This window comes from Ostrea edulis, chromosome 2 (assembly GCF_947568905.1).
Source record: "Ostrea edulis chromosome 2, xbOstEdul1.1, whole genome shotgun sequence".
Lineage (NCBI taxonomy): Eukaryota > Metazoa > Mollusca > Bivalvia > Ostreida > Ostreidae > Ostrea > Ostrea edulis.
Window position 1 is genome coordinate 71,819,848 of NC_079165.1, and position 14,665 is coordinate 71,834,512.

The window sequence follows — 14,665 nt, forward strand, 5'->3', positions numbered from 1 at the left end:
TCATACTCGTGAAAAAATTACTGCATCATATTTTCAAATTATAAGCATCTTATCATATATACAAGTAATGGATTTTTTGGTGTTTTGTGATTTGATACCACCATATTGTTAGAAACACATATCCTTAAATGTCTACACCAATATTATGTATGTATGTATATAAAGTATGTCACAATATAGAGTATAATTTGAATAAATGCATGTTATTTCCATCGTCATCGATAAAATAACCAATCTTCTTCACAAAGTTGTCGTGTGCCCCAAGAATAGCGTTTTCGTTCAAAATCAACGGCGAATGATAAAACTCATTACTTCAGAAATCATATTACATACATGTATGTACATAAATATTAAAAAAAAAAATTGCGGGGAGGGATAGGTTTCGGGTCTTGAAGACGCTTGGGGGAGCAAATTTGATTGAAATAGTCTTTAGTCTTTATTTTAATCTGTTGAATGTACATTATGGAAAGAAACATTCTCTTGTTGAAAGTTCATATGTATTTAAAGAAAATATTACAACTGACCACTCACAACATTTTTAAAACTCAACATAACCAGAGCATAATATATTATATATTTCTTTTATCACGAACGTAACTTTTTAAAGTTTTAGTGAAGGGTGTAAAAGAAGTAAGAAAAGAGACGGACTCCACTCTGTCAGAACCTATATGTATACAAATACCGGACACAGAATACAACACTCTCTGTCTCATGAAAACAAAAGGTAAGTGGCGGAATATATCAGCATTTCGCAAATTTTATGGTCGTTATAACGATCTAGTTCGTCAATACTATAGGGTTATTGAACTTATATTGGTGAATATTGGCACGAGTTGGCTGTGAAAATGCACGAGCTTGCGAATGCATTTTGACAGCCAACGAGTGCCGATATTCACCAATATAAGTTCAATAACCCTTTTATTATATAGCTAAAGTAATTAGTCGTTAAATTATATCCCTTTTCACTCAAAATAGACGAGATTTCAATATTGGCAGTGTGCAATATCAACATGCATTTCTTAACTGTTCAATATTTAACCCGTCATTAATGCATGAGACAAACTGATTTTGTGAATGGGGACATCATAATTTAAGTGCAGTAAAACATTTTGCTTAAGTAAATATCAAATACCAGCTCTGTCAGATTCGGAGGACCGTCGTCTGCCATTTTGGCTTGTTTACGTCGTGACGGTAACGTCAATATTGAACGCTCATACTCGGAATGTTTCGGGCGCATACAATTTACGCAATGCAAAGTTAGCGTTCAATAAATTCTCAGGATATTGAACGCTAACATTCTCTAGATTTTACGCAGATTTTATAGTTGACTATTTATTAGCTATATAATAAAACCTATCATTGGGTCAAATGCTGTCTGACGTTTCGTACCGCTTGTTAGGCCGTTCTTGGCACACTGATTTTGACTACGGATAACTCCGTTTATCTGATCAGGATATAGGGCTCACAGTGGGTGTGACCAGTCGACAGGGGATGTTTACTCCTCCTAGGCACCTGATCCCACCTCTGGTGTGTCCAGGGGTCCGTGTTTGCCCAACTATCTATTTTGCATTGCTTATAGGAGTTATGAGATTGATCAATGCTTTTACAGACAGCAACTTTAAAAATAAAACGGGCAATATCTATTAGCACTATGCACAAGATGCAATGAACGATGGTATATTAATATGCATACATCTATATGAATGTTTGCATCCCAAAACGACGTCAGGTGTTTGAAAATGTGTAAATTTGTTAAAACAAAGAGGTTATGATTCTAAAAAGATTTGTCTTACCTTTTTGAGACAATATATTATCAAGTGTGGTTCATCTGTAATAGCAGAAATACAGTAATACAGCCAAGGGCAGTATGCTGATCGAACATACCATGTTGATGAGGACTCATGTACATCAATACCTTGACCAAATTTATTTTCAGGAATAAATGAGACAAGAGAAAAGCATATTATCATACCGAAGTTTCTGAACAAGAAGGAAACAGTCAAGGAGACCTTCATCAAGGCTGACAACCTGGTTTCCATCATTGCTCAAGGAGTGTGTGCTTTTTGTTGTCATGCATCTCCAAGTGAACAGAACAAATGTTTCAAACTATTTTGTAAAACCAAAACCAACTGTTGATGTGGATTATAAAACTTCCCATTCATGCGATTCGTAAATACATTTCATCAAAACAATTTGTATTCTGTAGTGTAACATTAATATGCTACAAATATTTTACATCAATGACATTTTCATATTTTTGCGAAATCAATGCATCAAACTTGAATAGCTATATAGGCAATACATATTTTCAAAATGAAAAGATTTAACAGGCATGTATATATTATATATATCAGTATTTTGACTGTTTTAGAATTTATCAATTGTAACTCATTTTAGGAAGATCTGTGAAAATGTACTTCGCACACCGTATCACTATATCCATAACTTCGAACTCATTATGTGTATATTGTATTCCACTCTATTCTGCGTTAATGCATATGATTCATTTTGTGCATATTTTGATACAATATCAGTTTCTCATTTAGCTTCTTTCAAGATTTATGATTTGTAAGGGATTTGCATATTCATAGTTTTCATCAACGGTATCATTAGTTCTTATTAAGATATATCTATGTATATTGAACAAATAATCAATATGAAAATACCCATTAATTTTAGTTGGTAGAATGTTTTCAAGTCTCTGTCTCTTTCCATTAACATCTATCTTTCTTTCGTTACATTTCCAATGTTTTTCCCTTTAATATCTTTTTAAAATTTTAATGATAGCCATTATATGTTTTGATATAAACTGTTACGCTAAAATACGCCTACATACATGTACTTCATAAAGCGTTGATTGACGCGCTTGATGAAAAGTATGCCAGCGTGAAGCGGTGCTGTTAATACCTTCATGGAATTTCAAAATGAAATTCAATTTCTTATATCTACATTCTATTTTCATTTCTGCCGAAGAATCGCCAATCATTACAAAAGTAGTACTATATTTATCAAGCTTTATACGCACATTTGTATTTATGTCCAAACGAAGGCGCTAGATTTGTAAACAATGTGCGTATGAATGCCGAACTACTTGATGATTTTAATATGTTTATTTCAACGGCTAGGGAATTCGATAGAGATTAAAGTAGAATGTAACAAGAGATGTTTGTAAAACACATATGCCCCCCATGGTGCAAAATTGAAAAGGGTTATACACACACATCATTTAAAGCTGTATGGTCCGAATTACAATATTTTTTTCCATCTCGTAAAAACGCTATTAAATCATCGCACGTATGTAGTTATGAGACTGTACGACATATCATAAATTATTTCACCTGTTTTAACCCAAATAATTTGATTTTAAATCGATGTTTACAAATAACCGCGTCACTCTGCCATTTCAAGTGACAGTCACATGACCAGTTCAAACTTTCAGATCATCGGTGATCTTATCTGTGTAAAGCTGTGTATTTTGTGATAACAGTACCGTACCATAAGTTTAATAGAAATAAAAATATCAAATACCTTTTAGTAATTCGTTGTTTTACGCTCTTTCAGCCTTAAAACTAGACATTTGCGTATGAGTTAATACATCATGTTGGGATTCCCCTGACGCGCGTTGGTCTATTTATAGACGTCTATTATGGGATGATTTATATATGTAGCCACTATATTTACTTTCTAAATAATATTCGCACTGTTTTCTTTTACATGCAGATGTTTTCAAGCATGTAATCAAGGGAAAGTTAATAACTTTATAAAGTAATTAATCTGCTTTAAAGTAATTATGTACAAAAATAATACATGAACATCGGGTCATACAGCTTTAATTGATAGTAGTATCATCAATTCAAAATATTGAGAAGACAATATCTTCCTATGTCAAGAGTGAATTGCCCATGTGACCTAAAATCAATAGGGGTCATCTACTCCTTATGCTGTACCAGTGTACCAAGTTTGGTGTCAATCAAGCAAATAATTCTTAAAATATAGGAGACAATATATTACTATGTCCAGTTCAACAAATGACTTTTGACCTCAAAATCAATATGGGTCATCTCCTGAAGATGCACCAATGTACTAAGTTTGATGTCTGTCAAGCAAAAGGGTTATCAAGATATTGAGTGGATAGTATATTACTATGTCCAGTTTGACCCTTGACCATGTGACCTCAAAATCAATATGGGTCATCTTCTGTTGAAGATGTACCAGTGTACTAAGTTTGATGTATGTCAAGCAAAAGGGTTATCAATTATTGAGCAGACAGTATATTCCAATGTCCAGGTTGACCCTTGACCTTTAAACATGTGACATCAAAATCAATAGGGATCATCTTCTCCTGAAGATGTACCAGTGTACTAAGTTTGATGTCTGTCAAGCAAAGGGTTTATAAGATATTGAGCGGACAGTATATTCCAATGTCCAGTTTGACTTTTGACCATGTGACCTCAAAATCAATAGGGGTCATTTTCTTCTGAAGATGTACTGGTGTACCAAGTTTGATGTCTGTCAAGCAAAGGGTTCTCTAGATTTTGAATGGTCAGTATATTCCTATGCCCAGTTTGACCTTTGACCATGTGACCTCAAAATCAATAGGGGGCATCTACTCCTTTGGATGTACCAGTGTGCCAAGTTTGATGTCTTTCAAGCAAAGGGTTCTCAAGATATTGAGCGGACATTATATTCCTATGTCCAGACTAGATTGACCTTTTGACCTGAAAAACATTAGGGGTCCTCTTCTACTCATAACCAACCCACATATGAAATATCATTATCATCAAGTGAATGGTTCTCAAGATATTGAGCGGACAACATGTGGTCTACCGACCAACCGACCGACAGGTGCAAGCCAATATGCCCCTCTTCTTTGAAAGGGGGGGGGGGGCATAAATATAAGAAATTAATTCACACACACACATACAGAAGGATACTCCCGTACCAGTGGTTGAACTCATGACCTACGGAACCAAATTCCCTAGTTGCTTTCGATGATGATGGAACTCTCGCCACGTTTTCACTCCCTAATCGGTCATTAAGAACGGAAATTCGATACAGTTATATGACGTAAATGAAAGGTGAAGATAACGAACAGTGATCAATCTCATAACTCCTACAAGCCATACAAAATAGATAGTTGGGCAAACACGGACCCCTGGACACACCAGAGGTGGGATCAGGTGCCTAGGAGTAAGCATCCCCTGCAAGATGATCATGAAAAGGCGAAGGTAACGAACAGCAGTGAATCACATAACTCTTGTAAAGAGTACATAACTAGAAACTGACACGGTCAGCAAGGGCCCCTCTGAGGGTTATTGGAGGAAAGTGACTGTCCATCTATATTTGATATAGCAATGTTTGGGACTGTTATATATGTTAGAATTAATAATATTCAAAGATATATTGGAATGCAAACTTGTGGAAAAATAATCATGAAGCATATTTATGAGAGACTGATGCAAATGTAAACTACTTCTGTTTGACGCACACTCATCCACAACAGTGAAACTAAATCCCATTGCAATAGGGGATTCAAATGGATAACTGGTACAAAATACTATTCGAAAAGGATTATGAATTTGACATACTGATGTCTTGGAAAAGGAAATTCTGGCATCGGGGCTCTTAACGTTTTCAAACACATTGTCATTTGATGAAAGCGTTCTACATTTTCAAAAATTAGAAATCTATAGAATATGTCTTTACATACATAGGTGAGAACATTTCCATTATTCCTAGCCGAGACATACCATGTATGCGCTAAAAAAAAAACCATCATAAGCAAATATCAAAATACTCACTTAGAAAAGGTGCACCTTACCGTCAATATGCGCCGTGAAACACGCCATTTCGAGATTTTCACCGACGAAAGCTCGGTAATAGTAATAAATAAGGTACACTCATTTTGTATCTATTTTGTGACCTTTTTTATTAAAAGGAACAGTTCTCTAAGCTGTAACGTGCAATTACTACATAATTCAATTTCTTAAAGCAGTTTCACTTTGCAACCGGATATAAGAAATTTTATTTCGTATTCCGAAACCTTTCAGTACCTAGTTGTGATTATTTAGTGCTTTATATATATATATATATATATATATATATATATATATATATATATATGTACCTTATAGTTAAATACATTTACTCTCCAAAATCTAATATAATATTGTTCAGTAGATATACATGCATCAATAGCTTGGTTCGTTTATAATACAATAAGCCAAATACATGTATATTGCATCCGCGCTAGTCACGCTTACTAAGTCCGGGAGTACCGTACGTATGTACATTAGGCGTGGTTTGCGACGGTGAATATATTTATGTTTATCAGCTTCTATTACCCAAACTCTGCTCACCGTAGCTCGTTTTTTTGCTGTCATAAAAAATCTGAACAAAGAATGATTGAGATTGAAAATTTGTCATTTATTACAATACCAAATGACGAAAGAAATCTTCAACATAAGATTTTGGGGGAAATCAGATAATACACTCTACATGAAAGTACCTGCAAAGCTAAATTACTCAAAGTCTGATTTCCCCCAAAGAAGACAAAATAACTTAAATAATGCTACGCTATAAGATGACAAAATAAAAATTCATCAAAACAAACCCAGAGCAAAAAGATGGCGAACAAATAAGGCCACAAGATATGAAACACAGTATCATATCGGCGCCATCCAAGGTGAGCAGAGAGAATTAACTAGTTTGACTGTGGAGAGTTAATAAACATTTATCACACATGAACAGTTAAATACTGACCCGATTGCAATTAACAGTGTATATGGTTACCAAAGTTGACACATTCCTGTGCTATAACATAAAGGATCTTGTATATAACAAGACATACTTTGGACATATCTGTGTATAAAAGGATAGCGTAACTAAGTGAGTCAGTAAGGTATATTGCACCAACCACATATAGCAATGTATACAGTACCAATGTGTAGCATATAAAACAAAAAAAAATTCTCTACAACTTGCAAAAAAGAATTACTACAAAGAAAATATAACAGATACCAACTTGCAAAAAACCTATTTTGTTTAAATATTTACATAGTACCAAACTTTTTGCAGCAGTTAAACACTGACCTGCTCGAAGTCTTAAAATTGATATAACAGTCAATTGATACAGTCCTTAGCAGCAGTTAGACACTGACCTGTCCACATTTTCAATTGATATATGCACGCAAGTGATGCAGTCTTTAGCAGCAGTTAGACACTGACCTGTCCACTGATATATGCACGCAAGTGATGCAGTCTTTAGCAGCAGTTAGACACTGACCTGCCAAAGGTTGTTGCTGAACCTGAATGCGCCCTGACTACCAAGTAAAAAAAAAATATCAGAGGATGGGGTAGAAAATAAGTTAAAGGTTGAAAGCAGGTATTCTTATGTAGCGACGAAAGGCATTAGAGTTCCATCTGCCTAATTGTTTGATCAGATTCTCAGAATAACCCAGACTTGTGGCATATGTAGCAGAACCTATTCTAAAACTATGACCTTTGTACAACTTTGGGTTCAGACCAGCAAAGGTTGCAGCGGCATAGAGTTGAGTGGAGACATAAGAATATGTAACAGGGTTTCCCCCTATGAACTGGAATAAGGGTCCCGAAGAATGCTTGAAATGTGATAAATAGCGATGCAGAGCTGCCACAGGGCACATTGTTGGATCTATGCTGCTCTCAAGTGTAATGACAAAAGGATTGTTATGTTTCTGATTTTTGAAATGATGTAGAACTATCTGCACTGATTTCAGTAAAGAACCCTCAAATTGAAAGGCGACATTTGACCGCTGCACCACCAAACTGCTACTTCCTGCAGATTTTGAAACCACTTCCCCAAGGCGAAGGAATGCATGAAAACATAATTTAAACAGAACATCTAATAATATGCAGTTGGCTTTTGCTGCAACCGTATGAGACAAAGCCGCAATAAGTTTTGCTAAAATATCTTTCGTTATCGGTAGCCTTGAGTCTACAGTCCCTGCCAATTTGTGACAACCACGCAGAAGTTTCTTTACTACAAAGGCTTGAGAAGGATCTGGCAAATTGAACAATTTGAGGACATAGCCCAGAGCAGATATGTGTGATGATATAGTGCTTGCACTCAAATTGGATTGAAATAAATGTCCAATGAAGTTGCATACATCAGAGACTTGCAAAGGTAAGTTAGTAACTGGTTTGTAATTCAGGAATAGGTCCCAAGACCGCCTATATGCAGCTCGAGATGCCTGTGTTAAGGAAGCTGTCAGAATATGAGCTGTTGCTGAAGTTAAATCTGCAATAAATGTTCCGGAACCGGGGTGGGATACTGCTCCAAATATGGAGCTTGGAACCGGGCTGTCTGAGAAAACTACATTTAAAATCGAACCCACATTAGAAATGTTGGGGGTTGATAAAACAGTGTAGCATATATTTACAACGTTATATGATCTAAATTAATTGTCACTGGGGTTTTTTCTATTTATATTATAAAAATAATGCATACACTGTCTCGCCTCGATCACACATAGAGAACTGCACCATCGGCAGCGACGCTTTTTGTCGCTGATGTGTCTCACAACCAAGCCGTTTTCTCATCAGACTGAAGAAGTTCCCGATCAGACACTGTGCAACGTCTAGTGAGAAATCAATTAGAGAGTAATGCCTTTGAGGTTTCACGGTACCTGGGGTGTTCAACCATAAAATATAAAACGTGTTTCCCGCAGGCACGTAGGGCTGTTGCCATCCCCCAACTTTTTTCAACACCTTTTTATGTTAAAAGATATATTTGGTGAGCCCCTCCCATATTTTATAATACATGTAGTATTGAAAGATAAAAATGTAAAGTCGAAGTTCCATATGTATGAATTGAACTTGTGTACATGTATTGAAAGGTGCGCAACCCCCTCCCCCTATTTAAGAAGTCGAAGTTGGGGATTATTTATGAGTCGGCGCTAATATATGTAACATCCCCTGAATTCAAAATTTGTTTCGGAATTTTTTGTAAGGCTGCACATAACCCTCGCATCCCCATCCCGAGTTTGGAGAATTTAAGTGCTGATTGTCCCAAAGAATAACTGTTTTTGGTTTATCTATTCATTTATCCATTTATTTATTTTTATTTGTTCGTCAAGAAATTTAGACAGTGGTGTAGGATTTTTTTCCCGGCTTCCCCTCCCCCTGTTGAAAAACTATGCTATGTACATGTACGTTCCTGTCCTATATAAAACACCTGCATGTCGTAATGCGGTTATCCTGCAGGTCCTTGTGTACTGAGTGTGTACAGTATAATTATAATAGATTCCCTTTTTACAGAGTACAGTTTCTATATAAGTGAAAATTTCTCGAGAGAGACATTAAACAATATTCAATCAATAGAGTATAGTTTCTTGCATGATTTTACATGTAGTGATAATTGATTAGTAATATTTTAAGCGTACTTTTTTAAAAATGCGTCACTATTTAGTACTATATGTAGATCAGAGAGTCTTCATCGGCACTGTACACAATCGTACTTTTTCTCAGACATAGTTAAAAAAGTTTGCAATATTTTGCATTTACATCTATGTACTGTATATTTTCTGCTGTAGAATCACGTGTTTGTGTGTGTGTTTTGTGGTGTTATTTTCAATAAAGGAAATTTTATCAAAATTGTTGTCATTGTCATCAAATATTTAAAGAAATTTACCTATGCATTGTCATCTGACCAGTACATACAGAAATAACTATATGTATTTGTATATATGTCTCTGTACATTTAGATATCGGGTGATTGGTTAATTCCCATCAAAGATACGCATGTCGTTTGTCGGGGTCCAGTTGTGGTCGGGCTGTCCTGTACTCGATCTACGTTCTGTTCCTTACATATCTGTATGCTTTGCTATTTCCCCAAAACTAAGAAGGAGGTGGGAGGGGGAGAAAGAGGTTTAGTGGGGAGGTTCTTATACTTCTTTTCTTAAAACTCCTTCGTTTTTCCTTTTTCACCACTAATCGGCATCAACGGATATACGTATTCGATGCCATACCCATTGTGTTTTGACAGATAAAGAAACAATTAACAAATACAGAATATAAAGAATACATTTGCAATATCACGTAAGCCTTTTATATAATTGTTGCAGTGCATATGGGTGGTAAACTGGCATGTAATACGCTTTAGTACCCAAATGAAATATGCAATTCATCACTATTCAGGGGAAGGGAGAGGGTCACCCCCTGTGCGCCCCCTCATATAAGGAGTCAAGTTCATGAGAAGGACCAACATCTTCATGGAACTTTACAATATTTACGCTATGGAGTTGATGCGACTAGAAGTAGAAATCGTCGTCCGTAATGTCACTCAAATGACTGTCCAGTATACACTGGTGACTGTGTTTCTATATATTCTGATTCATTGTCCTTATTATAAAACCCTCTTCATAATTGTAGCCATTTACACTAATTTCTGACGGTGACTGATCGGACAACAAAACTGAGTCTGTATCGCTTTCAGCACTATACTCCATGATTAAATTATGCGCTGTTTATATTACAATTTGAAATAACCTGTACTGAAGTTATTTTTCTTTAAATTCTAACAGATTATTATTTCAAATAAACGGAAAAATCATAATCTAAACGCGAACACTTTTAAATGAATATACATACTTAATCTAACTCACACTGACAACTAGCTCGTAATGATTAACTTATAAAAAATGTAGATTTTAGTCCTTTCCATAGCCTACATTATATTGATTGCCTATTCATGTAATGGAAATATACATCTATACCTTTCTTATTGCATGCATGTGAGACACTCAAATGTAAACAGAACTTTATTCTTTTAGATTATATAATACATGTACGTGAAATAGATAGAGAAAAACCCACAAAGCCCCTGCGCTTAAGCCATTTTTCACACACATATACTGAGGATGAAGGCGGACATGTAACGTGAAAAAGATAGAGAGAGAAAAAACACAAATCCCGTGCGCTTTAGCCATTGTTCACACACATATTCTTGGGCTGAAGGCGGACATGCTTACATAGGGAAATAAATATATTTAGGTTGTAAAACAGTAGTTCTAATTCATAAAACAAAAACCCAATCACAGATTTACCGATATAAATTTATTTACTTTTCCCACGTAAATATAGTTATGTATCGTTATATAATATATTTGCGCAATACACACACACGCTAACGTCAAATGACGTCAATAAGCATTTTTTTTTCGCTTTTAACTTGTAAAATGCATTCTTTCATGAAGAAATAGGCCTATGACATTTGTCCGTACCTAAATAAGACCTTAAGAAAAAATGTTGCAAATGTTTCAAGCTATGATATACGTTTTTAATTATTGTATTTTTTAGAAAAGATTTTCTTAACAGACGATAATACAATTTTTGTCATTTCGGCTTAATTTTCTTACTTTCCGGCAACGATGTGCGATTTTAAATGCATGTTTTCGACTAGTTCCCAACATCGCACAGAAAAACTTTGAGTAGAAAAATTGTTTAGGTTTTACTTTAATTTATGAAAATATAATTTGTTTTATTATATTCCAATTAAGTACAAAACGCGTCACTGGGTGATAAAGGGTTAAAAGAAGGTAAAAAGAAACATGGGTATAACATCTGAATAAGCTGTGATCCATATATTTATATTCTCCCTTACTTTGTTCGTCCGAATATAAAATTAAAACTTTAATTAATGATAACAAAACACACTATATAGGAATACTGCTCGCTAGAACATTTATCATCAATGCTACATTTCATATTACAACATATATGCATACAATAAACTTGCAGGGCTTTCCATCCAATATAAGGCGTAGTATACACGCTATTCACCTAAGTTCTAGCGAGCGGTAGAATGGTTCGAAACGAGCACGCGCTGACTATTAATACTACCCGACCACGTGACTGACACTACCCTAGAATAAAACTCACCCAAGCATAATATTAAGTATTCTTTAGAAATGATTTGAATTTTATTAATAACCCATAACTTGAAGATTGATTCACTGCCCCCTACCTCCACTGAAAGCTGTACCCCCTAGTGGCACACACTAAAATTGAAGTTTTCACCGTTTATTTGACGTGAAATTGAAGTATCTGCTACTGTGTTATGTGCTGAAACAATGCGTATTAGTTATATTATATGGAGTGGTAGAATAATTGAAAATTTCACCAAATATCGATCGAATGTGCATCCTTACGTGCGATTGCCGAATATTGCTGAAGTGTTCACCTGTTTCTAGCACGACCTGCAGGGATACGAGTATGTGTAAACGGCGAAATCACTGTGTTCAGTTGTATATAATATAAGATTATTTTATCTCTATAGCTGTAACTAAGCTAAATATGTCAACTTATCTAGTAAAACACGCCTCGAATTCCGTACCCCCTAATGTCACTATTCCATCCTTTCATATGTGGGGTTGTACACGGTGTAAATGATGTTCTTCGAAAGTACGACGTGTTGTTACACATTCTAAATTTGAGATCTCTTGACTACACAGTTATAAGGGATCCGGTATGACTGAATGGTCCTCATGAATCACCACGATATGCACACGTTTGTTATGTATACTGGTAGCGTTTTACATGTGTACTAAAATCTGTAAACCGCGATATGCCTGACTGATCACATATCTATCATGTCTACAGTATACAAACAAATGCAGGCAAATATTAACCATAAAATTACCAAATCTTAAGCAGTTCCTTCCTCATTCGTGTATGTGTGTGTTTACGATGACGATTGGAATATTCACCTTGTGTTTTTACTTATTGGTTGACAGAAGTCAGGGATACGGTAAGGAAAATTATATATTAACTTGTTTCCATTTTTTTTATTCTATAAAAACAGTTATTTGAACATAAAGAGTCAATACATGTACGCTAATAATGCACGCATGTACTGGCCGTGATTACCACTACACAGTGTTTTATCTGGTACCATGACAACACCCAAATTATATTAAAATTTAATGAATCAAATAGCACTTTTTTCACACCAGTCAAATGAATAAACAATAATTTCCAAATGATATATAGGATTGTATAAACCAAGGGTCTTAGGGAATATCCGGCATAACGACCGAACAATGTGCAAATACACTGGTAACTTTAAAAGCACCCAAGCTATGAACACACCCATTTTGGTGGATTGGAAGGGTTTTCAATTTTATTTGTGTACCCTTGTTTCCCAGAGATTGCACCTAGTTATTAGTAGTATTGCATGTACATATACTCCAGGACTAAGCCTCCTCTCCTATGTATAGAGGTACACTGGACACAAAGGCTGTGCGATGTGAGTGACCCCAAACTACAATTTTGACAACTCAGACAAATAAAGAATTTTCTTCAACCAACGTCCTTTGTCTTAGATGGCAGATTGGGAAACAATTAGCCAGAAATTTTAAATTGTTCCCCTTACATGTATATGCTCCCAGACTCACCACATACATTAATATGACGTTCCTCCATTAACAAAAACATGGTGGCTCATCCTCTAGAGGCAACCCAGTAAACTTTATTATTGATTATGAGTAAACCTGGCCAAAGCTTGTTTAAAAAAGATACGACTTCCATCACTAGATAGGTGTTCCGTCATACCGGAACAAACTCATACTGTAGACCGAAATATTGTCGTGCAAAATAACTCATCCCCCACTTCTAAAGGTTTCTTGACCTGCTTGGTTTCTTATCGATTGTGTGGCCACTTTTTATTGGTGCAGCATGGCAATATAAATGTGGAAGTAATGAGGACCAATGTAACTTAGTACTTGGTAGGAGTGTTGTATTGTGATTTCCTTAATATTGCTCCCGATATCTTCTGTGACGAGGTCATTTGAACCCAGATGAATTAGTACAGTGTATAACTTTTGGTGACAGACACTGTTTAAGAATTGCATGATCTCTGGGAATTAGTGTCACTGCATCCTTCTTCTAGCATATCCTTTAATTACTATGTGAAACAACTTGTGGGCTAACCTTAATGGGGGCTTGTAATGAATTATTGTTAGTGATATATAGTAACCATAACTCACTGTAAACAAACCTCAAGAAGAATGAGAAATCGAAACTGATCATCATAACTAAAGCAGCCATATGACCTAGATGCTGCAATCTTTACATCCCGTATATATTTTGATATTCCTTACGACCTATAAATTATGCTAACGAAAATACATGTAATTCCCTGACAGATTTAAGAAGGAAGGATAAGTCAAGCAACTGTACTTTTTGTGTTTAGAGCACCCGGAAACTGACAAGTTCGAACGTGGTAGCAGTGACTAGTGGTTGATATTCTTGGACGTAAAACTTAAACCCATCGAAATGGTTTTTACTGCCGCGGTGGTCTAGAGGTAGAACGTTCGCCCCACATGCGGAAGGTCAGACTAGTGAGGAAGATTTAAATTTTAGCATCAAATATACGCTACTTACTTCCTCATACTTTTATTAAAGTTCTCTATGTTCGCCGTATTGGGATCCCTTATTTTACAAAACATCACTTTCTGACTTTACTGCGAGTAACGCACTAAAAACCCCAAATACCTAACAAGGGGGGAAATGGGTTAAAAATAATCTAAATATATATATCTATATTTTAAATTAAGAAAACCGAAAAAATAATCTTCAATTTCCTTCTCTAGGTGCAACATCACAAGAATAATGTTCTGATCAATTT

The 14,665-nt window shown here is 35.5% G+C and overlaps 3 protein-coding genes across 14 annotated transcripts in view; 2 read left to right on the forward strand and 1 right to left on the reverse strand.

Annotated features, from left to right (window-relative positions):
- Positions 1 to 2,545, forward strand: part of LOC125681498 (uncharacterized) — a 50,903-nt gene extending 48,358 nt beyond the window's left edge. For all 6 annotated transcript variants that reach the window (XM_048921634.2, XM_048921633.2, XM_048921637.2 and 3 more), the window contains 2 exons: positions 608 to 724; positions 1,937 to 2,545. In XM_048921634.2, the coding sequence (XP_048777591.1) occupies positions 608 to 724; positions 1,937 to 2,136 (317 nt within the window). In that variant the 3' untranslated portion in view covers positions 2,137 to 2,545. The remainder of the gene's footprint in view (positions 1 to 607; positions 725 to 1,936) is intronic.
- A 3,694-nt stretch (positions 2,546 to 6,239) lies between these two features.
- On the reverse strand, positions 6,240 to 9,511 carry LOC130051491 (uncharacterized). Its single transcript, XM_056153452.1, has 3 exons — positions 9,498 to 9,511; positions 7,286 to 8,433; positions 6,240 to 7,160 (listed from the first exon to the last, which is right to left on the reverse strand). Exons 1-2 carry the CDS (start codon positions 9,509 to 9,511, stop codon positions 7,368 to 7,370), a joined length of 1,080 nt encoding a protein of 359 aa, XP_056009427.1. The 3' UTR covers positions 6,240 to 7,160; positions 7,286 to 7,367.
- A 3,033-nt stretch (positions 9,512 to 12,544) lies between these two features.
- The window catches only part of LOC125678977 (receptor-type tyrosine-protein phosphatase kappa-like), a 28,943-nt gene continuing 26,822 nt past the window's right edge, over positions 12,545 to 14,665 (forward strand). For 3 of the 7 annotated variants that reach the window (XR_007371667.2, XM_056157158.1, XM_056157159.1), the window contains exon 1: positions 12,557 to 12,787. Coding sequence is in view for 6 of the 7 variants with exons in the window: in XM_056157158.1 (XP_056013133.1) it covers positions 12,712 to 12,787 (76 nt within the window). In the remaining variant the exon portion in view is untranslated. Of the gene's footprint in view, positions 12,788 to 14,665 lie in introns of all 7 variants that reach the window. The other 4 variants (XM_048917808.2, XM_056157157.1, XM_048917807.2 and 1 more) reach the window with 3 other exon arrangements.